At 37.8% G+C, this 25492-nt stretch overlaps 1 protein-coding gene across 1 annotated transcript in view; it reads right to left on the bottom strand.

Annotated features, from left to right (window-relative positions):
* Positions 1 to 25492, bottom strand: part of WDR70 (WD repeat domain 70) — a 289355-nt gene that overhangs the window by 165589 nt on the left and 98274 nt on the right. The window contains exon 8 of the mRNA XM_012807055.1: positions 20446 to 20599. Coding sequence (XP_012662509.1) covers positions 20446 to 20599 — 154 coding nt within the window. The remainder of the gene's footprint in view (positions 1 to 20445; positions 20600 to 25492) is intronic.

Here is a 25492-nt window from a genome sequence, read left to right as displayed (position 1 = left end):
TCTTTAAAGGTTTGGTAGAATTCTGACGTGAGGCCATCTGGTCCTGGGCTTTTCTTTTTAGAGAGATTTTGTATAGTTGATGTTATTTCAGAACATGATATAGGCCTGTTCAACATTTCCACTTGATTCTGGCTAAGACTTGGAAGGTGGCATGCTTCCAAGAATTGGTCAATTTCCTTCAGATTTTCATATTTCTGAGAATAAAGTTTCTTGTAATATATATTAAGGATTTTTTGAATTTCTGAGGAATCTGTTGTTATTTCATCTTGACCTTTACCATTTCTGATGGATGAAATTAGAGATTTTCTTTTTTTCTTTTTCTTTTTTTTTTTTTTTCAGTTTCTGACCGGGGCTAGGCTTGAACCCACCACCTCCGGTATATGGGGCTGGTGCCCTACTCTTTGAGCCACAGGTACCTCCCCTATTCTTTTTTTCTTGGTTAGGTTGACCAAATGTTTATCTATTTTATTGACCTTTTCAAAAAACCCAACTTTTTGGTTTATTGATCTGTTGTACAATCCTTTTGTTTTCAATTTCATTTAATTCTCTCTAATTTTGGTAATTTCTTTTTTTCTCCTGGGGTTGGGATTGGAGTGTTCTTCACTTTCTAGTTGTTTTAGATGTCCCATTAAGTTGTTAACTTCCTCTCTTCCCATTTTCTTGAGGAATGCTTGCAGTGCTATAAACTTCCCTCTTCGGACTGCCTTTGCAGTATTAAAAAGGTTCTAATAACTTGTGTCTTCATTATTGTTTTGTTCTAAAAATTTGGTAATATCCTGTTTGATCTCGTCTCTGACCCACCTATCATTCAGCATAAGGTTATTTAGCTACCGTATTTTTGTATGAGACTGCAGATTCCTTTTGTTACTTAGGTCAACTTATATTCCATGATGCTCTGAGAAGATGCAAGAAATAATTCCTATTCTTTTGATTTTGCTAAAGTTAGACTCGTGACCTAAGATGTGGTTGATTTTGGAGTATGTTCCATGGGCTGATGAGAAAAATGTGTATTCAGTTTTGTTAGGATGAAATGTTTTGTAGATGTCCGTTAAATCCAAATTTTGAATGCTAACTTTAAATCTAAAATTTCTATGCTAAGCTTCTTGTTGGAGCATCTATCCAACCCTGCCAAAGGAGTGTTAAAATCTCTGACCGTGATGGAGCTGGGAGAAACCAAGTTGCTCAAGCCTATTGGAGTATCTCTTATAAATTGAGGAGCATTCCCGTTGGGAGCATATATATTGATAATTGAGATCTCATTGTATTAAGAATTACCCGTGGCTCAGTGCCTGTGGCTCAAGTGGCTAAGGTGCCAGCCACATACACCTAAGGTGGCGAGTTCAAATCCAGCCCAGTCCCACCAAACAACAATGATGGCTGCAACCAAAAACTAGCCTGGCGTTGTGGCAGGCACCTGTGGTCCCAGCTACTTGGGAGGCTAAGACAGGAGACTCGCTTGAGCCCAGGAGTTGGAGGTTGCTGTGAGCTGTGATGTCATGGCAACTCTACCCAGGGGAACAGCTTGAGGCTCTGTCTCAAAAAAAAAAAAAGAATTACCCTTAACAAATATAAGGTGACCATCCTTATCCTTGCTTACTTTTGTTGGTTTAAAGCCTTTTGTATCTGCAAATAAAATTCCAATACCTGTTTCTTTCTGATTTCCACTTGCCTGGAATATAGATGACCATCCCTTCACCCTGAGTCTATATTTCTCTTTTAAGGTAACATGTGATTCTTGAATACAGCAGATATCTGGCCTGAGTTTTTGTATCCAGTCAGTCAGCCTGTACCCCTTTAGAGGGCAATTTAAGCCATTCACATTGATTGAGTATATTGATAAACCTGGTATAATTTTGGGTATCAAGTTTTTTGAAAGTCCAGTGGACATCTTTAATCCTTTTGCCACTGTGGAAGTTGGAATTCCATCAAAATTTTCTGTGTGAGTTTACTTATGTGGTGGAGGATTACACTGGTAATTATGGAGGATAGGTCTGAGAATATCCTGGAGAGCTGGTTTAGTTATGGCAAATTTCTTCAACATATGAATGTCATTAAAGTATTTAGTTTCTCCATCATAAATGAAACTCAGTTTAGCTGGATATAGGATCCTGGGTTGAAAGTTATTTTGTTTTAGGAGATTAAAAGTCGATGACCACCCTCTTCTAACCTGAAAGGTTTCAGCAGAGAGATCTGCAGTCATTCTAATATTATTCTCCTTGTAGGTTATGGTTTTCTTATGTCTAACTGCTTTCAGAATTTTCTCTTTCATATTAACTTTAGTGAAGTTAATTATGATTTGCCTGGGGGATGTCTTGTTCACCATGAGTCATGCTGGGGTTCTGAAACTCTCTGCTATCTGAATTTCAGAAATCTCTTGGCATGTCTGGAAAGTTCTCTTTCATATTTCATGAAGAAGAGCCTCTGTGTATTGTGAAGCAATTTCGTCACCTTCAGGGATTCCTATAAGCCAAATATTAGTTTTCTTCAAATTATCCCAGAGCTCTCTGAGAGAGTGATCAGTTTTTGCTCTCCATTTCTCTTCATCTTTGAGCACTTGGGCTCATTCAAAAGCTTTGTCTTCAATGTCAGAGATCCTTTCTTCTGCTGCCTGCTCCATTCTGTTACTGACGGATTTTACCATATTTTTCAGATCTTTGAGGGCTGCAACCTCTTGCCTCAGTGTGTCAAATCTTTGGTCATTATATCTTTGAAAACATTGAATTCTTGAGACAGCTTTTGAATAATTTGAAATTCTAATTCCCTCCTTTCCTCCATTCTGTTCATCTTATTTGCTACCCAGATTCTGAACTCAATTTCTGACATCTCAGCCATCTGTTTATGGATGGGATCTTCAATTGCATCTGCCCCATCCTTCCCTGGGGGAGTTGATCTACTCTGGTTATTCAGGTTACCAGAGTTTTTCCACTGATTCTGCCCCATGCTGAATTTGCACCATTTGAAGACCATCCCAAACCGTTCTGCCAGTGGCTGCCACAGGAGAAGATGCTGACTTCCTCTGGTTGCCCAGAGAGATAGGGTATGTCTATCCGGAAAAGCATCAAGGTTGTGAGCCCTATTGTTCTAGCTCATGCGGCTGCTGCTCTTTGCCACCACACCAGTGTGGTTCCCTCTTAACTGACCATCCTGTTGCAGTTCTCAGGCCGCCAGGCCTGGAGTGCTGGAATGCGCAGCTACATCAGTCCTCGGGGTGCCCCACAAGGGTGCCCAGCAGTGTGGAGCACCAGCAGCAGTGCAGTGTACATGCAGTTCAAGCAGTTCTCCGGCTGCAGCACCAGGACAGGGTGCTTGGTCCTGCAGTGGCTGGGGGACGCTGTTCTTGGGCCTCCTCTCACTGTCTCTCAAGACAAAGCTTCTGAACACTCCAAAACACTCAAAGAGGAAGAGAAGTGGAGAGCAAAACCGGATCATTGTCTCAGAGAACTCTGGCATAATTCAAAGAGATCTAATATTCTCCTTATAGGAATTCCTCAAGGTGATGAACTTGTTTAGTGAAGCACAGAGGTCCTTCTTCACAAGATTATGAAGGAAAACTTTCCAAACATGCCAAGGGATTCTGAAATTCAGATAGCAAACAGTTTCAGAACCCAAGCACAACTCAACCCGAATAACATATCACCTAGGAACATAATAATTAACTTGACAAATGTTAAAATGAAGGAGAAAATTCTGCAAGCAGTCAGACATAACAAAACCATAACCTACAAAGGGAAGAACAGTGGAATGACTGCAGTTCTCTCTGCTGAAACCTTTCAAGCTAGAAGGACTTTTAAACTCCTAAAAATAAATAACATTCAACCCAGGATCCTGTATCCCGTGAAACTGAGTTTCATTTATGATGGAGAAATTAAATACTTTAATGATATTCACATGGTGAGGAAATTTGCCATAATTAAACCAGCTCTCATGGATATTCATAGACTTATCCCCCTCAATGATCAGCACAACAATCCTCCACCACAAAAGTAAACACACTCACAAACTTTTGATCAAATTCCAACTTCCACAGTATTTCCAATTAATGTGAATTCACTTAAATTGACCTCTAAACAGGCACAGGTCAGCTGACTGGATACAAAAACTTGGAGCAGATATGTGCTACATATAAGAATCTCATTTTACCCTGAAAATGTATAAATATAAATATATAAAAAACTTCAGGGTGAAGGGATGGTCATCTATATTTCAGGCAAATGGAAATCAGAAAAAAGCAGGTGTTTCAATTTTATTTGCAGATACAATAGGCTTTAAACCAACAAAAGTAAGGAAAGATAAGAATGGTCACTTCATATTTGTTAAGGGTAACACTCAACATGATGAGATTTCAATTATTAACATTTATGCACCCAACCAGAATGCACCTCAATTTATAAGAGAGACTCTAACAGACATGAGCAACTTGATTTCCTCCAGCACCATAATAGTCAGAGATTTTAACACTCCTTTGGCAGTGTTGGATAGATCCTCCAATAAGAAGCTAAGCAAAGCAATTTTAGACTTAAACTTACCCATTCAACAATTGGATTTCAAGTACATCTACAGAACATTTCATCCAAACAAAACCGAATACACATTATTCACATCAGGCCATAGAACATACTCCAAAATTGATCACATCTTAGGTGACAACTCTAACCACAGAAAATTTAAAAGAATAGAAATTATTCCTTGCATCTTCTTGGACCATCATGGAATAAAAGTTGACCTCAATAACAACAGGAATCTGCATACTCATACAAAAATATGAATAGGAATCTGCATACTCGTACAAAAACATGGAAACTAAATAACCTTATGCTGAATAATAGCTGGGTCAGAAATGAGAATAAAAAGGAAATTGCCAAATTTTTGGAATGAAATGATAATGAAGACATGAATTATCCGAACCCCTGGGATACTGCAAAGGCAATCCTAAAAGGGAAATTTATAGCACTGCAAGCCTCTCACAAGAGAATAAAAAGAGAGGAAATTAACAACTTAATGGAACAGCTCAAGCAACTGGAAAAGGAAGAAAATTCCAATCCCAAACCCAGCAGAAGAAAAGATATAACCAAAATTAGAGCAGAATTAAATGAAACTGAAAACAAAAGATTATACAACAGATCAATAAATCGAAAAGTTGGTTTTTTGAAAAGGTCAATAAAATAGATAAACCTTTGGATAACCTAACCAAGAAAAAAAGAGTAAAATCTCTAACTTCATCAATCAGAAATGGTAAAGAAGAAATAACAACAGACTTCTCAGAAATTAAAAAAATCCTTAATGAACATTACAACAAAATCTATTCTCAGAAATACAAAAATCTGAAAGAAATAGACCAATACTTGGAAGCACACCACCTTCCAAGACTTTGTCAGAATCAAGTGGAAATGTTGAACCGGCCTATATCAAGCTCTGAAATAGCATCAACTATATAAAATCTCCCTAAAAGGGAAAGTCCAGGAGCAGATGGCTTCACATCAGAATTCTACCTAAACTTTAAAGCGTAACTAGAACCTATGCTACTCAATCTTTTCCGAAATATAGAAAAAGAAGGAATATTGCCAAACACATTCTATGAAGCAAACAACATCTTGATCCCCAAACCAGGAAAAGACCCCAAAAGAAAAGAAAATTATAGATATCACTAATGAACATTGATGCAAATATCACTAATGAATATTAATACCAATAACACTAATGAATATTGATACAAAAATATTCAACAAGATCCTAACAAACAAAATCCAGCAACACATCAAACAAATTATACACCACCACCAAGTTGGTTTTATCCCAGGGTCTCAAGACTGGTTCAATATATGTAAATCTATAAATATAATTCATTACATAAACAAATTAAAAACAAAGACCATATGATCCTCTCAATTGATGCAGAAAAAGCTTTTGATAATATCCAGCATCCTTTCATGATCAGAACACTTAAGAAAATGGGTATAGAAGGGACATTTCTTAAACTGATAGAGGCCATCTACAGCAAACCCACAGCCAATATTGTATTGAATGGAGTTAAATTGAAATCATTTCCACTCAGATCAGGAACCAGGCAAGGTTGCCCATTGTCTCCACTGCTTTTTAACACTGTAATGGAAGTCTTAGCCATTGCAATTAGACAGGAAAATGTGATCAGGGTATCCACATAGGGTCAGAAGAGATCAAACTTTCACTCTTCACAGATGATATGATTGTATATTTGGAAAACACCAGGGATTCTACTACAAAACTCTTAGAAGTGATCAAGGAATACAGCAGTGTCTCAAGTTACAAAATCAACACTTATAAATCTGTAGCCTTTACATATACCAACAATAGTCAAGCTGAAAAAACAGTCAAGGACTCTATTCCATTTACAGTAGTGTCAAAGAAGATGAAATATTTGGAAGTTTACCTAATAAAGGATGTAAAAGATCTCTATAAAGAGAACTATGAAACTCTAAGAAAAGAAATAGCTAAAGATGTTAACAAATGGTAAAACATACCATGCTCATGGCTTGGAAAAATCAACATGGTTAAAATGTCCATACTACCCAAAGCAATATACAGTTTTAATGCAATCCTTATTAAAGCTCCACTGTCACACTTAAAAGATCTCAAAAAAATAATACTTCATTTTATATGGAATCAGAAAAAAACTCAAATAGCAAATACATTATTCAGAAATAAGAACAAACCAGGAGAAATCACACTACCAGACCTAACATTATAGTATAAATCAACGGTGATCAAAATAGCATGGTGCTGGCACAAAAACAGAGAGGTAGACTTGTGCAACAGAATGGAGAACTAAGAGATGAACCCAGCTACTTCTCGTCATTTGATCTTTGACAAGCCTATCAAAAATATTCAGTGGGGGAAAGACTCCCTATTTAAGAAATGGTGCTGGGTGAACTGGCAGGCAATCTGTAGAAGATGGGAACTGGACCTCCACCTTTCACCATTAACAAAAACTGATTCTCACTGGATAAAAGATTTAAACTTAAGACATGAAACTATAAAAATACTCGAAGAGAGTGCAAGGAAAATACCTGAAGAAATTGACCTAGGAGAATATTTATGAGGAGGGCCCCGTGGGCAATTGAAGCAACACCAAAAATAAATTACTGGCATCTGATCAAACTAAAAAGCTTATGCACAGCCAAGAGCACAGTAAGTAAAGCAAAGAGACAACCTTCAGAATGGAAGAAGATTTTTGCAGGTTATGCTTCCAACAAAGGTCTGATAACTACAATCTACAGAGAACTCAAACTAATCAATAAGAAAAGAACAAATTACCTCATTTCTATGTGGGCAAGAGACTGGAACAGAAACTTCCCCGATGAAAAAAGGCACATGGCTACAAACACATGAAAAAATGCTCATCTTCCTTAATCATCAGAGAAATGCAAATCAAAACCACTTTGAGATATCATCTTACTCCAGTAAGATTAGCCCACATCTCAAAATCCCAAAACTACAGACGTTGGCGTGGATGCAGAGAGAAGGGAACACTTCTACACTGCTGGTGGGAATACAAACTAATACGATGTTTCTGGAAAGAAGTTTGGAGAACACTCAATGAACTAGAAGTAGACCTACCATTTGATTCCACAATTCCTCTACCAGGTAAATACCCTGATGATCAAAAATTATTTTATAACAAAGAAATCTGAACCAGAATGTTGACTGCAGCCCAATTCATAATTGCCAAGACATGGAAACAGCCCAAGTGCCCATTGACCCACGAATGGATTAACAAATTGTGGTATGTGTACACCATGGAATACTATGCAGTCATAAAAAAATATGGAGACGTCATCTTTTATGTTTACCTGGATGGAGCTGAAACATATTCTTCTTAGCAAAGTATCTCAAGAACGGAAGAAAAAGTATCCAATGTACTAGCCCTACTATGAAACCAATTCATAGTTTTCATACAAAAGCTATAACCCAAAAATAGCCCAAGAATATGGGGAAGTGAGGGGTAGGAGATGGATAGGTGAAGGGAGGGTAATTAGTATGACCACACCTATGGTGCATCTTACAAGGGTACATGTGAAATTTACTAAATGTAGAATATAAGAATATTGTCTTAATAACTAAGAAAATGCCATGAAGGCTATGTTAACCAGTTTGATGAAAATATTTCAAATTGTATATAAAACCAGTATATTGTACCCCATAACTGCATTAATGTACACAGCTATGATTTAATAAAAAAAAAAAAATGAGAGGGGAGCATGGCTGGAGGGAGTGTAAGTGGTGGGACCATACCTATGGTGTATCTTATAAGGGTAATGTGAAATTTACTAGGTGTAGAATATAAATGTCTTAACACAATAACTAGGAAAATGTCGTGAAGGCTATGTTAACCAGCTTGATAAAAATATTTCAAATTGTATAGAAAACCAGCACATTGTATCCCATGATTGCATTAATGTACACAGCTATGATTTAATAAAAAAAGAAAAATCCCACAAACTTAAGACCAGTGACATTTGTACTGAACTTTAAAGAAACAACAGAACCTGATTTTTCCTTTTTTTTTTTTTTGAGACAGAGTTTCACTCTGTTGCCCTTGGTAGAGTGTCATGGCATCATAACTCACAGCAACTGCAAACTCTCTTGCCTCAGCCTCCTGAGTAGCTGAGACTATAGGAGACTACCTCAACTCCTGGCTAATTTTTCTATTTTTAGTAGAGACAGGTCTTGATCTTGCTCAGGCTGGTCTCAAACTCCTGAACTGAAGCAATCCACCGGGTTTGGCCTCCCAAATTTCTAGGATTACGGGTGTGAGCCATGGCACCAGTATTTTATGGGAACTCCAACACATAAAACAGATAAAACAGGAACTTTTCTGGTTCATGTAGAAGATGCTCTGCCTCCCACTTCCATATACCCACTGCAACACCTGCAGCTCTTGCATATAATCCCAACATGCTGTAAAATACACAAAACAAGTCTATAAGCAATAACTGACATAAGGTCTAATGTGACCAGGAAACATTTTAAAGATGCATAAGCAAAAAAAAAAAAAAAACATATTGAAATTAACGTATTAAGGCCAGGCATGGTGGCACACACTTGTAATCCTAGCACTCTGGGGAGCCAAGGCAGAAGGATTGCCTGAGCTCACAAGTTCGAGACCAGGCTGAACCAGAGCAAGATCGCGTCTCTAAAAATAGCCAGGTGTTATGGCAGGTACCTATAATCCCAGCTACTTGGGAGGCTGGGCAAAAGAAGTTTAAGGTTGCTGTGAGCTGTGATGTCACAGTACTTTACCAAGGGGAATAAAGTGAGACTGTCTCAAAAAAAAAAAAGTTTTAAAATATTAATAGTGACGCCAGGCACAGTGGCTCATGCCTATATCCTGGCACTCTGTGAGGCCAAGGCGGTGGATCAGTTGAGTTCACAGAGTTTGAGACCAGCCTGCGAGAGTAAGACCTTGTCTCTAAAAATAGCCAGGCATTGTGGCAGGTACCTGTAGTTCCAGCCATTTGGGAGGCTGAGGCAAGAGGTTCACTTGAGCCCAAGAGTTGGAGGTTACTGTGAGCTGTGACACTATGGCACTCTACCGAGGGTGACAAAGTAAGACTCTGTCTCAAAATATATATATACATACATACATAAAATATTAATAGTGATATTTCAACCATAGAATTATGAATCTTTTTTTTTTATTTTTCAGATATTAAGAAGTAGTGTTAGATACCCATTAAATTTGATTTAGAAAAGGTACAAATGTTGATACTCTACCTATAATGTATTATGTTAAGTATCTAACAGGAAAAAACATTTATGTACTCCTAGAAGGACTATTTAAAAACACATATATGAAAAAACACACAAATGTTTATATTTATATATACATACATACATAAAATGATGTAAAGAACAGAGATACAAATTTAATAACATAATAATTTAACAATATACTTAGAAGAGCCTGTTTATATTTGAAGAATATAATATTTTATCATGATAGATCAAATACATTAAATTGCTTCCTTGAACGTCTCATTTGTTGAATTTGCCATGAAGCCACAAGTTTCTAATTACTCTTGGAATTCAAATACTTCTATTAGGAGAGGGTGGAGCAAGACAGCCAAATAGAAACTTCCAGCAATCATTCCTGCTCATGAAAACCTAATTCAACAACTGTCTACAAAAGCAAGCACTTTTAAAAGAACCAAAAATGAAGTGAGCTATCATACTATCTAATTTTAACATTAAATCAAGGAAGGAGATAGTAAAGAGTACAGAAAAGAGAATCTTACATCACCTACACACTCCTCATTCCACCCTTACCCCCTGGCAGTGCTGCACCAGCACACATAGTGGAGAACTGAGTGCCAATGGAAAGGAGAAGGAAGAGACTGTGGGTTTTAAACTGAAACTCAGGGCTGTCCTGTCATAGGAGAACATAGCACAGGATATATTTCCACCAGTGCCCACAGAGGGAGCATTCTGACCAGCTCGACTAGAGGGAAATTCTATGCCCAGAAGCCCAAGTTCCTGCAAGTCCCGCCATTGGCAGAGAAGAAGCAGTCTGGGAACTGGACTAAATTCCTGAGGCAGTCAGGCCATAAGGGTTGCAACCACTTCAGAATTTCTGTTGCTATGCTGGCTTAGATCAAGGAAACTTGGGATGCATGTGACCTAGTAAAACACCAAGAGCTACAGCCACGTAAGTGCCTATATCACACCTCCTCGAACACCAGGCAGCGCAGCTCAGAGAGGGTCACCTTCTACTTGAGGAAAGGAAAGTGAAGAGCTCAGAGGACTTTGTTTTGCAAGCTGGGGAGCAGCTCGGCCTCAGTTTAAGATAAAGTACCAAAATGCCCCCGACAACCCTGAGTCCAGACCTAAGTTCCTGAATGGCATTTCAGGACCCATGCTGGGCTAAAAGGAAACATGCTACCTTGAAGGGAAGGACTCCGTCTTGTCAGGATTCATGACCTACTGACTAGAGCCCTTGTACTTTGAATAAACATGAGAGGTAGGCAGGCAACAGTTACCACTGGCTTTGAGAAAGACTGAGCTGGAACTAGTGGCCATGAGGGAGTACCCATGTCATACCTCCCCCAACTCCAGCAACAAAGCACAGAGTATGAGGGAAAAGAATACAAGACTTTGTCTACTCATCCAGTTAATGCTCCTGTATCTTACCCAAGCTTACTAAGATGGTACCATCAGGAGTCACAGCATTACTGGGCTTGGGGTAAACACTGTGTTGACATAGGTGCAGCAACCAGAGACTTAGACCACAAAATTCAATTTCATTTGAGTATCTGGGAGTCTTCTCAAGAAGGACAGGGATCAAAAGAGCCCAGACTATGAAGATTAAAATAAATACCAAACTCTTCAATGCTCAGACTTTGACAAACATTCACAAGCATTAAGAACATTCAGAAGACATGACTTCATAGAACAAACTAAATAAGGTACAAACATCCAATCCCAGACTGATGGAGATATGTGACCTTTCAGACAAAGAATTCAAAACAGCTATCCTGAAGAAGCTCAATACAATTCAAGATAGCATGGAAGAGATAGCATGGAAGATAGCATGGAAGAATTCAAAACAGCTATCCTGAAGAAGCTCAATGCAATTCAAAATAGCATGGAAGAGCAATTAAGAAGACTATCAGAGAAATTTTAAAAAGTGATTGAGGCTTGGTGCCCATATCTCAGTGGTCAGGGCGCAAGCCATGTATAGAGAAGTTGTCAAGTTTGAACCCAGCCTTGGCCTGCCAAACAATGATAACCACAAGAAAAAATAGCTGGGTGTCATGGTGGGCGCCTGCAGTCCTAGCTACTTAGGCGGCTCAGGCAAGTGAATTGCTTAAGCCCAAGAGTTTGAGGTTGTTGTGAGCTGTGACACCATTGCACTTTACCAAGGGCAACATAGTAAGACTCCACCAAAAAAATAAATAAACAAAAGAGATTGAAATAATAATAAATCAAACAGAAATTCTAGAGCTTAAGAATTCAACTGACAAACTGAGAAATGCACCAGTCTCTCAACAGAATTAACCAAGAAGAGAGAATTAGTGAGCTTAAAGACAGGCTGTTTGAAAATACCCAGTCAGAAATGAAAAAAAGAATAAATAAAAATTAAGTACACCTACAATATCTAGAAAATAGCCTCAAAAGAGCAAATATAGGAAGTACTGGGCTTAGAAAGGAGGTACAGAGAAAGACTGGGGTACGAAGCATAATAGAATAAATTAAAAAAGAGAACTTTACAAACATAGAGAAAGATATCAATATTCAGGAACAAAAAGGTCATAAAACACCAAACAGTTTTAAGCCAAACAAGACTATCTCAAGGCATTTAAAAATCAACTTTCCAAAGAGTAGAGACCAAAAAGGTCCTAAGACAAACAAGAAAAGAAAAATGACATATAAAAGAGCCCAAAACCTCTGGAAGCAGACTTGTCAGTGGAAACCTTACAGGCCAAGAAAGTAGAATGACATATTCAAAATGTAAAGAAAAAAATAATTAACCCTAGAATGTTATATCCTTCAGACATGAAGTGAAAATATCTTCTCCATCAAAATTTAGGGATTTCTGGCTCAGCAAATATAACTCAAGTGGCTAAGGCGCCAGCCACATACACCAGAGCTGGCAGGTTCGAATCCAGCCCAGGCCTGCCAAACAATGACAACTACAACCAAAAAAATAGCCAGGCATTGAAAAAATCAAATAATCTAATTAAAAGCACTGTCTGAGTGAAGGGCACACTTATATGTATAACTTTGACTCAATCTGTACAAAAACTATGTATGTAAACAAAAAATTTTCATGTTTTATTTAAATAAAGTTTTTTTAAAGTTTTATTTAAATAAAGTTTTGAACTCTCAAAAGCTTCAAATAAAACCGACAAAAACAGAAATATATGTGTTTAAGATACAGAAGGTGATCTGGAGCCCAATCTGCTTTATTTCCTTGCCACCATCACACCCAAAACATCGTCGGTAGAATACATAGGGAAACGAGTTTAAGGAGAGGGGAAGAACCTATAGTGGAATACATGAAAAAAATATGCAAGCCAGCATTACAATGTAAGTGTATATAAATTTAGTTTACATTATATTTGAATTTTGTTTGAATCACCTAACATACTCTGGGCACTCAGTAAGCAATCAATCAATAGACAAAAGAAAGAACATGAGATTGTAATCCTCATCAGTGCTGAGAGGCACTTCACCAAGACTCAAAGCAGGGCAGTTTGAAACATACTATAATAATTTAACCTAATAGCTCTAACAGAGCTTCTAAAATAGATTACAGCTGATTCTCATTATTCATGGTAATTGTGGTCTATAAACTTCCATGAACACTGAATTAGCAAATACTGGGTTAGGTTCCTACAAGCTTCTGGTCACATTTTTGTCAACAAATCAATATATAACTTTCTTTGGCATATGTCCTTCTGGTATCACTATAAGACAAATGTGTCCTCATATTTTTCCCAAGGAGGAACAAAGACACATGAAAAAAGACCTGTGCTCTATCTGTAGCTGAAAATCAGGCCTAGCAAAAAACAGTCACCTCACAGACATGTTAGCAAAAATAATTAACTGCTGTTTCAAGCCATAAATTGTATAGCATTACTGTGGCTATAATCAACTGGCATGTAATACACATTAATTTTAAAAGATCGTTATCCCATTAAAAATCTTTATATAAAAACCTGATAAAATGGAAGAACATACCATGCAAATGACTGGGAAGAATCAAAATTGTTAAAATGTCTATACTTCCCAGAGCAATCTAGCAATTCAATGCAATCCCTATTAAAATACCAACATTCTATTTTCAAGACCTGGAAAAAATGATTCTGCATTTCATACCTTAAATTTAAGTCCTTTATCCATCTTGAATCAATTTTTGTGAGTGGAGAAAAGTGCAGGTCCAATTTCAGTCTTTTACATGTGGATATCCAGTTCTCTCAGCAACCATTTATTAAACAGACAGTCTTTCCCCAGTGGATGCTCTTGTATGGTTTATCGAAGATTAGGTGGCTGTAAGTTGTTGGTTTCATTTCCAGGTTTTCTATTTGATTCCAAATATCTATGTCTCTATTTTTGTGCCAGTACCATGCTGTCTTGACCGCTATGGCCTTGTAGTACAGTCTAAAATCTGGTATAGTGATACCCCCGGCTTTGTTTTTGTTACTAAGAACTGCCTTAGCTATATGGGTTTTTTTTTTTCTGGTTCCATACAAAATGCAGAATCATTTTATTCAAGTCTTGACAGTACAATATTGGTACTTTAATAGGAATGGCAATGAATCGGTAAATTACTCTGGAAAGTATAGACATTTTAACAATGTTGATTCTTCCCAGCCATGAGCATGGTATGTTCTTCCATTTGTTGATGTCCTCTGCTATTTCCTTTCTTAGGGTTTCATAATTTTCTTTATAGAGGTCTTTCACCTCTTTTGTTAGGTATATTCCTAAGTATTTCATTTTCTTTGGGGCTATGGTGAAGGGAATGGTGTCCTTAATTAACCTCTCATCTAGGCTGTTGTTGGCGTATACAAAAGCAACTGACTTGGCTCGCGCCTGTGGCTCAAGTGGCTAAGGCACCAGCCACATACACCTAAGGTGGCGGGTTCGAATCCCCAGCCGGGGCCCGCCAAACGACAATGATGGCTGCAACCAAAAACTGGCCAGGTGTTGTGGCGGGTGCCTGTAGTCCCAGCTACTTGGGAGGCTGAGGCAGGAGACTCGCTTGAGCCCAGGAGTTGGAGGTTGCTGTGAGCATGATGCCATGGCGCTCTATCCAGGAGGATAGCTTGAGGCTCCGTCTCAAAAAAAAAAAAAAGGCAACTGACTTGTGGACATTGATTTTATATCCTGAGACATTACTGTATTTTTTGATGACTTCCAAGAGTATTGTGGTTGAGTCTTTGGGGCTCTCCAGGTATAAGATCATATCATCAGCAAAAGGGAGAGTTTGACCTCCTCTGCTCCCATTTGGATGCCCTTTATTTTCTTATCTTGTCTAATTGTATTGGCTAAAACTTCCAGCACAATGTTGAATAGTACAATGTTCATTTAAGGCATGAAGCAATAAAAATCCTCAAAGAGAGAATAGGAAAAACACTGGAAGATATTGGCCTGGGGAAAGACTTTATGAGGAAGACTGCCATGGCAATAGCAACAACAGCAATAATAAACAAATGGGATTTAATTAAACTGAAAAGTTTCTGTACGGCCAAGGAGACAACAACCAAAGAAAATAGACTACCTACTCAATGGGAAAGGATATTTGCATAATTTGAATCAGACAAAAGTCTAATAACCAGGATCTATGCAGAACTTCAATTAATCTACAAGAAAAAAACCAACAATCCCATACATCATTGGGGAAGAGAGATGAATAGAATCTTCCCTAAGGACAACAGACAAATGGCTACTAAGCATATGAAAAAATGCTCATCACCCTTAACTATTAGAGAAATGCAAATTAAAACTACCTTGAGATATCATCTAACCCCAGCAAGAATGGCCCATATCACAAAATCTCAAAACTGCAGATGCTGGTGAGGATGTGAAGAGAAAGGAATGTTTTTACACTGCTGGTGAGACAGCAAATTAATACAACCTTTTTGGAAGGAAGTATGGAGAAACCTTAAAGAACTCAACCTAGACCTCCCATTTGATCCTGCAATCCCATTACTGGGCATCTATCCAGAAGGAAAAAAAAATATTTTATTATAAAGACACTTGTACTAGGCCGTTTATCACAGCCCAATTTACAATCGCTAAAATGTGGAAATAGCCTAAATGACCTTCAATCCAGGAATGGATTGGTGAACTGTGGTATATGTATACCATGGAATATTATTCAGCCATCAAAAATAATGGAGATTTTACAGCATTTGTACTAACCTGGATGGAGGTGGAACATAGTATTCTTAGTGAAGCATCACAGGAATGAAGTAAGAATCCTGTGTATTCAACTTTGATATGAAGACAATTAATGACAATTAATGACATGGTCGGGCATGGGGGAAGGGGAGACCAGATAGAGAGAGAAGGAGGTGGTGTGGGCAAGGAAAAAAAAAAGGAAAGTAAATAGTTGCTAATTTGCATATAAACTGTATTTAATTTTGACCAAAGTACATCATTTAAACATTAATTTTTAATTCAACATGTTAATATGTTGTTTATCATATTGCAGCCTCATTTATAAATAAAATGTTTGTAATCTCCCCTTTATAATAATATATTTTCTCCAATTTTAATATCAGGTGTATTCAGATTAAATAGAATGATTTTGAAGTATTTTTTTCTATTATCTATAAGATTTGGCATGATCTGTTTTTTTGAAATTATCTTTTACTTTTATTTATAAATATTAGTTGTCTATTGTTTTGAGACTTTGGAAAAAACAAATAAGAAGCAGTTTACTGATCAAAGTATTCTATAATAGACATACTTCTATCAGACAATGTGAATGTTACTTTCTTTGCATTATTACTATTATTATTGCTTAATATTTCATTGCAGCAATTGCCTGATTTCTTTTCTGAATGTATTTATCTTCACTCATTCTTTATGAGGTTTTTGTTCTCAGTCCTTATGTTAAACATTGTTATTGTCATTAAATTTAGCCTTTTGAATTCTGTGAAGGCAAAAGTGGAAACCTAATATACTCATGTGTAAGAAAAATAAATTCAAAAGAAAAAAAGTAAAATACCAGATAATTAGGTCATCCAGAGAAAGGTCTAAAAAAAAATGATTCTGCGTTCTGCATGGAACCAGAAAAAAAACCATATAGCTAAGGCAGTTCTTAGTAATGAAAAGAAAGCTGGGGGCATCAGCATACCAGATTTTAGGCTGTACTTCAAGGACACAGTGGTCAAGACAGCATGGTACTGGCATAAAAATAGAGACATAGACATTTGGAATCGAACAGAAAACCTGGAAACGAAACTAACGACTTGGGCTGCGTCTGTGACTCAGTGAGTAGGGTACCAGCCCCATATACCAAGGATGGCGGGCTCAAATCCAGCCCTGGCCAAACTGCAGCAAAAAAAAATAGCCAAGCGTTGTGGTGGCCACCTGTAGTCCCAGCTACTTGGGAAGCTGAGGCAAGAGAATCACTTAGCCCAAGAGCTGGAGGTGGCTGTGAGCTGTGACACCATGGCACTCTACCAAGGGCAACAAAGTGAGACTCTGTCTCCTAAAAAAACAAAAATAAAAATAAAAATAAAAAAAAGAAACCAACGACTTCCAACCACCTAATCTTCAATAAACAATACAAGAATGTACACTGGGGTAAAGACTCCCTACTCAATAAATCTGCTGGGAGAACTAGATATCCACATGTAAAAGATTGAAACTGGACCCACACCTTTCTCCAATCATAAAAATTGATTCAAGATAGATAAAGGACTTAAATTTAAGGCATGAAATGATAAAAATCCTCAAAGAAAGAAGAGGAAAAACACTGGAAGATATCGGCCTGTGGAAAAACTTTATGAAGAAGGCTGTCATGGCAATAGCAACAACAGAAATAATAAACAAAAGGGATTTAATTAATCCTCTACAGCTAAGGAGACAACAACCAAAGCAAATAGACAATCTACCCAATGGGAAAGGGTATTTGCATATTTTGAATCAGACAAAAGCTTAATAACTAGGATCTATACAAAATCCACACGAAAAAAGCCAACAATCCCACACATCAGTGAGGAAGAGAGATGAATAGAAACTTTTTCTAAAGAAGACAGATGAATAGCTAGCAAACACATGAAAAAGTGCTCATCATCCCTAATTATTAGAGAAATGCAAATTAAAACCACCCTGAGATATCACCTAACCCCAGTGAGAATGACCCATATCACAAAATCTCAAAACTGCAGATGCTGGCGCAAATGTGGAGAAAAAGGAACACTTTTATACTGCTGGTGGGACTGCAAACAATACAATCCTTTTGGAAGGCAGTATGGAGAAACTTCAAAGAACTCAACCTAGACTTCCCATTTGATCCTGCAATCCCATTGCTGGGCATCTATCCAGAAGGAAAAAAAAACTTTTATTATAAAGACACTTGTACTAGACTGTTTATCGCAGCTCAATTGACAATCGCTAAAATGTGCAAACAGCCTAAATGTCCCTCAACCCAGGAATGGATTGGCAAGCTGTGGTATACTTGGAATACTATTCAGCCATTAAAAAAATGCAGTTTGCAGCATTTTTATTAACCCGGATGGAGGTGGAACACATTATTCTTAGGGAAAATTCACAGGAATGGAGAAGTATGAATCCTATGTATTCAATTTTGATATGAGGACAATTAACGACATGGTGGGGCACGGGGGGGAGGGGAGAGCACACAGAGAGAGAAGGAGGGAGGGGGTGAGGGAAAGGAAAACAAAGAAAACAAAGAAAAGAAAATAGTGACTAATTCTCACATAAATTGGATTTAATTTTGACCAAAGTATATTACCTGAACATTAATTTTTAATTCAACTTGTTAATATGTTGTTTAAGATATTGCATCCTCATTTGTAAGTGAAATATGTTTTTAATTCCCCTTTATAATAACATATGTTTTCCAATTTTAATATCAGGTGTATCCAGATGAAGTAGAATGATTTTGAAGTATTTCTTCTTTTTCTATTGTCTATAAGATTTGGCATGATCTGGTTTTTGAAATTATCTTCTATTTTTATTTATAAATATTAGTTGTCTATTTTTTGAGACTTTGGAAAAAAAAAAATAGGAAGAAGTTAACTGATGACTCCATACTGAACCTCAGAGTCAAAGCATTCTATGACAGACATACTCTTATCTGTCAATGTGAATATTACTTTTTTTGCATTATTATTATTATTGCTCAATACATCATTGCAGCAATCGTCTGATTTCTTTTCTGAATGTATTTATCTTCGTTCATTCTTTTTTTTTTTTCTTTTTCAGTTTTTGGCTGGGGCTAGGTTTGGACCCACTACCTCCAGCATATGAGGCCAGCACCCTACCCTTTCAACCCACAGGCGCCGCCCCTTTTTGTTCATTCTTTATGAGGTTTTTGTTTCTAGTCCTTATCTTAAACATCATTATTGTTCTTAAATTTTAAGCCCTTTTAATTTTGTGAAGGCAAAAAGTAGAAACCAAAAAAAAAAAAAAAGAAAAAAAATGTGGAAACCAAATAACCACATGTATACGTATAGAGAAAAAACGTTTTTAAAAAGTTAAATCACCAGCAGAAAGCACAAAAAATGTGAAAAACACAGCACTAAATAGACCACACAAAGGACATCTGGCTACTACAAGAAGGCAGAGCACTGTCTTGTTCACCCGCCACTGAAAATATGAATATTCAGCAACTCAAATATTTAGCCACTTGAATACTCTTACAAATTCCTGGGAAAGTGTCATGTACATTGACTTGGGGGAGGGGTTACAAATAAACTAGCAAGCGGGCAAATTCACAAATACAGATTTCATAAATATTAATAATAAGGAGCTATTCTACCCAAAACCACTGAATTGTACACTTTAAAAGTGATCTTTGTGGTTATGTGAATTTGTGAATTATATCTTAATAAAGTTTTAACCAGAAAAAAATAAATAAATTTTTTTAAAAAATTGATGAGACTCTTTCCTTCTTTTTTTTCTTTTTTCTTACAGATGAGGTGTCATTATATGTTGTCCAGGATAGAGGGAAGTAGCTATTCACAGGCATGATCCTAGCACACTATGCCCTTGAACTCCTGGGCTCAAACAATCCTTCTGCCTCAATCCCCAAAGGAGCTGAGACTACATGTGCATACCACTGCACCCAGCTCTCTCTTTGCTTCTTGTCCTAAAGACTAGCACATAGTAGCTGGGTAGATTGTGTTTCCAAAGATAGCTGAATTGGTATCTCCCATCCCATGTGAGGTTTTACAATTTGAACTTGCCATTCCCCCATTAAATGGTGAAGTCTACCTTCCCCTCCCCAAATTTAGCTGCCCCTATGATGCTGTATAAGACCTAAAGCCAGATGTTAAGATATCAACACTTTCCATGTCTATCTTCCATGGAACTAACAATCAAGAAATTACATCCCACTAAGACTACTACGCACTGAAAAAGACCAAAGTAGACATGCAGCAAGAAAGAACAAGAGAAAGAGAAGAAGGAGTAGGGGTGGAGGTTAGAAGTAGGAAAGAAGTGAGGAGAGAGAGAGATGCCATGATCTAGAATGCTAACTATAAACCATCTGAGCCTATTTTGGATCATACAACCATCCTTGTAACCCAGCTAATAATATATACAAAGCAGAATAATCTCCTCATAAATCCATGCAATTATAAAAAAATAAACTGCTACTATTTTAAGACACTATCTTTTGGGATCAATTACTACATGGCAAACAAAACAGAATTTATGAATAAATGTGTGAATTAATTAAATTCATTAAAGTGTTCTGTTAAAGCTTACCTTGGTGTTGGCCATGTCCACAATATACTGATCTCCTTTTATACATTCCATTACTTCAAAACCATCTCTGTCAATCACCTTGGCCTGAGAGCTTCCAGATACAACAAGAATCATGTCTCCTGTGTTACTATACTGTAATGACTTGATCTGATGGCTATACAAAAAAAAAAAGGAAATTGTCTGGTAAGGTATTGAGCATAATGTCGACACTTTTACTATATTAAGAACTTCCAGGAAAAAAATGTTATAGAAGTGCACCAATTGATAATTCTACAAAGTTAGGAACATCAACCTCAAATAGGCTCGAAGCACCTATTGGGTATTCTGTTGGCCTTCTCTCCCCACCATCACTGAAATCTATTATAACCTTCTTTACTTATCTTATACCTTCAACCCAACCATCTCTCCTTCTTTCAACTGTTCAATCTTTTAGCTCTTTCCCAGAAAAAACAAATAATTGCCTCAACTTTCTCTGGTTAACGGTACAAACTTATTTGTACCTGAACTCCTCTCTTTCTTCTCCTCTTCAGTTGCAATGGTAGCAACGAACCTCTTCCTGCCCCAGGCAAATCATACTACCTATACTCCAGATACCATCTCTCCCAGTCTCCTCAAGAACTTCTACTGACTATCCTCTATCTCTTACCCTTCACAGGTAAGCTGTTTGAATAAGTTTTCAATCCTCCTCATCTTCTTTAATTCTCTAGCACTATAGTACTTCTATCCTCACCATGGCACTAAAACTGATCTTGCCACTGTGGCTGTAGTGAATGCTGTGGTGTACCAGCCAGATCTCCCCCTTCAGAACTGAAGCAATCATTCTCCCAGCTTCCAGAATTTTGCCTGCTAATGGCTAATAGCTGAACTCTCAGGAATTTTCCAAGTTGCAACTGCCTCACCCAAGGTCATACCATCCCAAAGACCACAAATTCAACAACTGCTTAATGTGTAATAAAATGGTTAGCCCTGCACTACAATCCAGAGTATTCTGGGAGGGTTATTTCAGCTTTAGATCTCTTTGTGGGATCACCTACTGCTTTGCAACTATATACCAATTCAATTTCTCCATCTTCCTAATGTTGTTTTTCTTGTAACCTTTCTCACAGGAGTTGATCCCAGAAGCACTCCCCAGTAAACTTCCTATATGCAACTCTTAAAATTTCAAAGTGTGCTTTTGGGAAATCTGATGTGGGAAGATTGATACCAAAAGTGGTCCTATGAAGTCAACTCCAGATGGGATTTTGAAGCCATATAAATGCTACCACTCTGCCTATCAATGAAGACCCCCATCATAGCTAGTACACAGTCCCTAATATGCTGCAACAGTGCAATCATAATTGCTAAAACCTGTTGGTACAAGAGAAGGCACAGCAGGTGCAGTATTTCAGGCATTTATGAGGTATAGAGAAGTAATTAAAAGGACTAGGAATTAGATATCTGTTGCTAGGAGCAGCCAATGCCAAAGAGAAAAAAAAAAAAAAAACAATGAAAAACTGAAAGTGATAAATCACCAACTAAAGACTATAGTGTGAAAGCCAGGGAGTCTCTCTGTGGCAGCAAATAAAGACAGAGTTATTAGTTTCTCTCACGTAAGTAGTATGCAGTCACTGACCTGGTAAAGTATATTTTTCTCCCTTATTATTAATGAGGAGGACCAAAAAGCAGTTGATAGTCACATTGCAATCAACAGCATCATATGTGACTGAACCATGACTGCATTAATTTTCCTACCCTTAAGTTTTAATACAGTTCCAAAGGATCTGGACCATCTAAACCAGGCATCCTCAAACTACGGCCTGTGGGCCACATACAGACTGCCTGCCTAGGACATTTATCCGGCCCGCCGGGTGTTTTTGCCACTGCTGCCTGTCCTGCTTAGCAGCTGCCTCATCCCGGGGCCCACAGTCTTGCCCTCCAACTGTCTGAGGGACAGTGAACTGGGCCCTTGTTTAAAAACTTTGAGGACCCCTGATCTAAACAATGGAAAAGAAATTCCATGGTCTAAATGATATCATCTTAACCAACTCAATTGAGCAAGATACTTCACATATACTGGTGAAATACAAGTTCTCCAGAAAATGAGAGATAAACCCTATAAAAGATCAGGAGATTGAGATAGGTGATGTGAGGAAGATGCATGTGGACAGACATACGATTCTTATCAACTGGCATTTAAGTTTGTCTATAAGATATAAAATTACATGTTTAACCAAATGTGCTAGTTGTCCATTTGTCTCCTGGCTCCAAATTTACCCTTTGCTACTTGCTCTGCAAAAATGGACTTGGGCCCTTTATGTATTTTTCCTTGACCAGTTAGCATGTTAGATTTTCTCAGTAAAGGATGCTGGAAAGACATTGCAGGAGGAAGAGGTTTTTCTTCTAGTATTTTGTGTGCTCCTCTTGGCAGGTTCCCGTTCAGCTCCAGCAGCCGGCAAAGTAGACTACAGAAAGCACATGAAAACAGTGAAACAAAGGGAAACATTAAAAGTGTTTCTCCACTGTCAGGCTCCTGAAATGCACGGCAATAGCAGCACCCTGGAGCTTCTCCCAGCACCTCCCTGAGTCAGTACTGCAGCACAGTGACTTTGGTGAGAGAGGTTTCTGGCAAGTCATGTAGCACCGCAGTAATCTCTTCATTCAATGAGCCAAAGCCATGCCCTCTCAAACAAGATCTGGATCTCAATCTCAGAGACCTCTTCCTTGAATAGCCTATCTCAACCTCAGGGATAGTGGATGCTCCTACGATCTGCTATTCATACTTTCTTTACAGTCCTTTTTATTTTTTAATAGCTAATACCTCATTATTTCAAACCATTGTTAGTGTTAGCAATTCTTTACGTTAAAATTTCCCTGCTTAGTCAGGCACAGTCAGTGGCTAAGCACTCTGGGAGGCCAAAGCAGGAGGATCACTTGAGGTCAGGAATTTAAGAAAAAGAGTAAGACCCAGTCTCTATTAAAATAGAAAAAAAAATTAGTCAGGTGTGGTGGCATACACCTGTAGTCCCAGGTATGCAGGAGGTTGAGGCAGGAGGGTCACTTGAACCCAAGAATTTAAGGTTGCAGTGAGCTATGATGATGCCACTGCTCTTTTTAGCCAGGACAACAACAAAGCAAGATTTTGCCCCCTGCCAAACAAACAAACAAACAAGATTTCCCTACTCAAATTACGTATTATTTCTCTATCCTAATCAGATCTTGCCTGACAGATCAAATTTCAGGGAAATACTCAAGAACTGAGAAAATTACAGGCTGTTTAGTCCATCTTGTTCTTTTATATATAAAACACATCAGATCTTTGATAATTAGAAAGTTTGGACTGCTAAACCAAAGTCCCTAAAGTATGAATGGAACGAACTAGTTCATTGACAGGATGTATCTTTGTTAACAGTACTCCCATTTGGGGAAAGTGTTAAAATTTTCTTCAGTAATCATGAAAGATCAACTACTATTTAGTGACTACTTTGTTTTTTTTCTGTTGTTTCATTTTTGTTTTTAAAGGGAAATGAAAAGCTTAAAAAAAACAGCAAAATTTAATAAGGAGATAGTACAAACAGTTAGGCACTCCATTTCTCTGACCAACTAACTGCTCTATCAAATTGCTCTGTTTACATTTGGAGGGTAACCCAAAATCTCAATGACCTCACACTATTATTCACTTTGCTTTTCTCCTGTGAGAATACTTTCAATGTTTTCCTCTATTTCATTATTTTTCATGTGCTCTCTGCAGTCCACTTTGCCAACATTAAAATAAAATGTTCAGTACCAAGCTCACCATTCCTGTCCCACTTCACTCTTAAATCTGCTAGCCACAGAGTTAAAAGGACAGGATTAAGAGTCATTAGACACAGTACTAAGGAGAATTAAAGGGCTTGTTCAAGGGCCATAACATCTGCTCCTCAAATTCCTGCCTAAACAACTAAGATTCCGATCAAAGAGAAGAGAGAGAAAACCAATCTGACAGTAAACTGGAGTCATGAGGAAGTGAATGTTCTCTCAGGGAGTAACTCTGACACCAAAGGAAGGCTTACTGACATTGCACAATTCTTTCTGTGAAGTTATTCTTGAGGCAAGTAGGAGTATATGAGTATAAGTGAAGGGGAGTGGGAAGGTGAAGATTGAGGATCCTTTTAAGTAGTTTTTGCTTGGCTAGCAAAACAAGCTGGGACATGCAAAACAGATAAACACAGCTGTTTGGGGCTGTCACTTAGGGCTCAAGAGCCAAGGTGTCCTGCTGTAGTGAAAAGAGCCCAGGAATGTGAGTCAGGAGTCCAGAGATCTAAGTCCTCATTCTGCCATTTAGCTATGTGATGATGAACAAGCCCTTTGGCCTCACTAGACTCAGCCTCCTTATGTTATGGAAAATTAAAAGAGACTAGATGGCAGCACAATATAGACATGCTTCTGGGTCACAGAGTTCACGTTCTAGTTGTGTAACTTTGCTGAGTCCTGCACTGAAAAACATGAGAAATAATACTTATCCTATAGGATTAAGAAGGATTAATAATGATATAAAAAGAAAGGCACCTAGAGTGGGGTATGGTGGCTTTTGACTATAATCCTAGCACTCTGAGAGGCCAGGGTGATGTATTGCTTGAGCTCAGGAGTTCAAGACCAGCCTGAGCAAGACACCACCTCTACTAAAAATAGAAAAACTAGCTGGGTGTTGTGGTGAGCACCTGTAGTCTCACCAACTTGGGAGGCTGAGGCAATAGGACTGCTTGAGCCCAAAAGTTTGAAGTTCCTTCGAACTATGTGACACCACAACATTCTAGCATGGGGCAACAGAGTGAGACTCTGTCTTTAAAAAAAAAGGTGTCTAGGCACAATACCTGAAACAAGGAAGCTATTATTAATACTCCTTTATTTCTAAAGTCCCTAAGATACTGTATGTTTGACATATTTTAATTATTATTAACCAAAATACTCAAGTCTTATACTAAGATTTTAAAAATAGGGCGATGCCTGTGGCTCAAAGGAGTAGGGTGCTGGCCCCATATACCAGAGGTGGCAGGTTCAAACCCAGCCCCAGCCAAAAACTGCAAAAAAA

This window comes from Otolemur garnettii, unplaced genomic scaffold (genome assembly GCF_000181295.1).
Source record: "Otolemur garnettii isolate 467f Iridium unplaced genomic scaffold, OtoGar3 scaffold00063, whole genome shotgun sequence".
Lineage (NCBI taxonomy): Eukaryota > Metazoa > Chordata > Mammalia > Primates > Galagidae > Otolemur > Otolemur garnettii.
The sequence above is the reverse complement of the archived record's forward strand: the minus strand, read 5'-3'. Positions and strand labels throughout refer to the sequence as shown.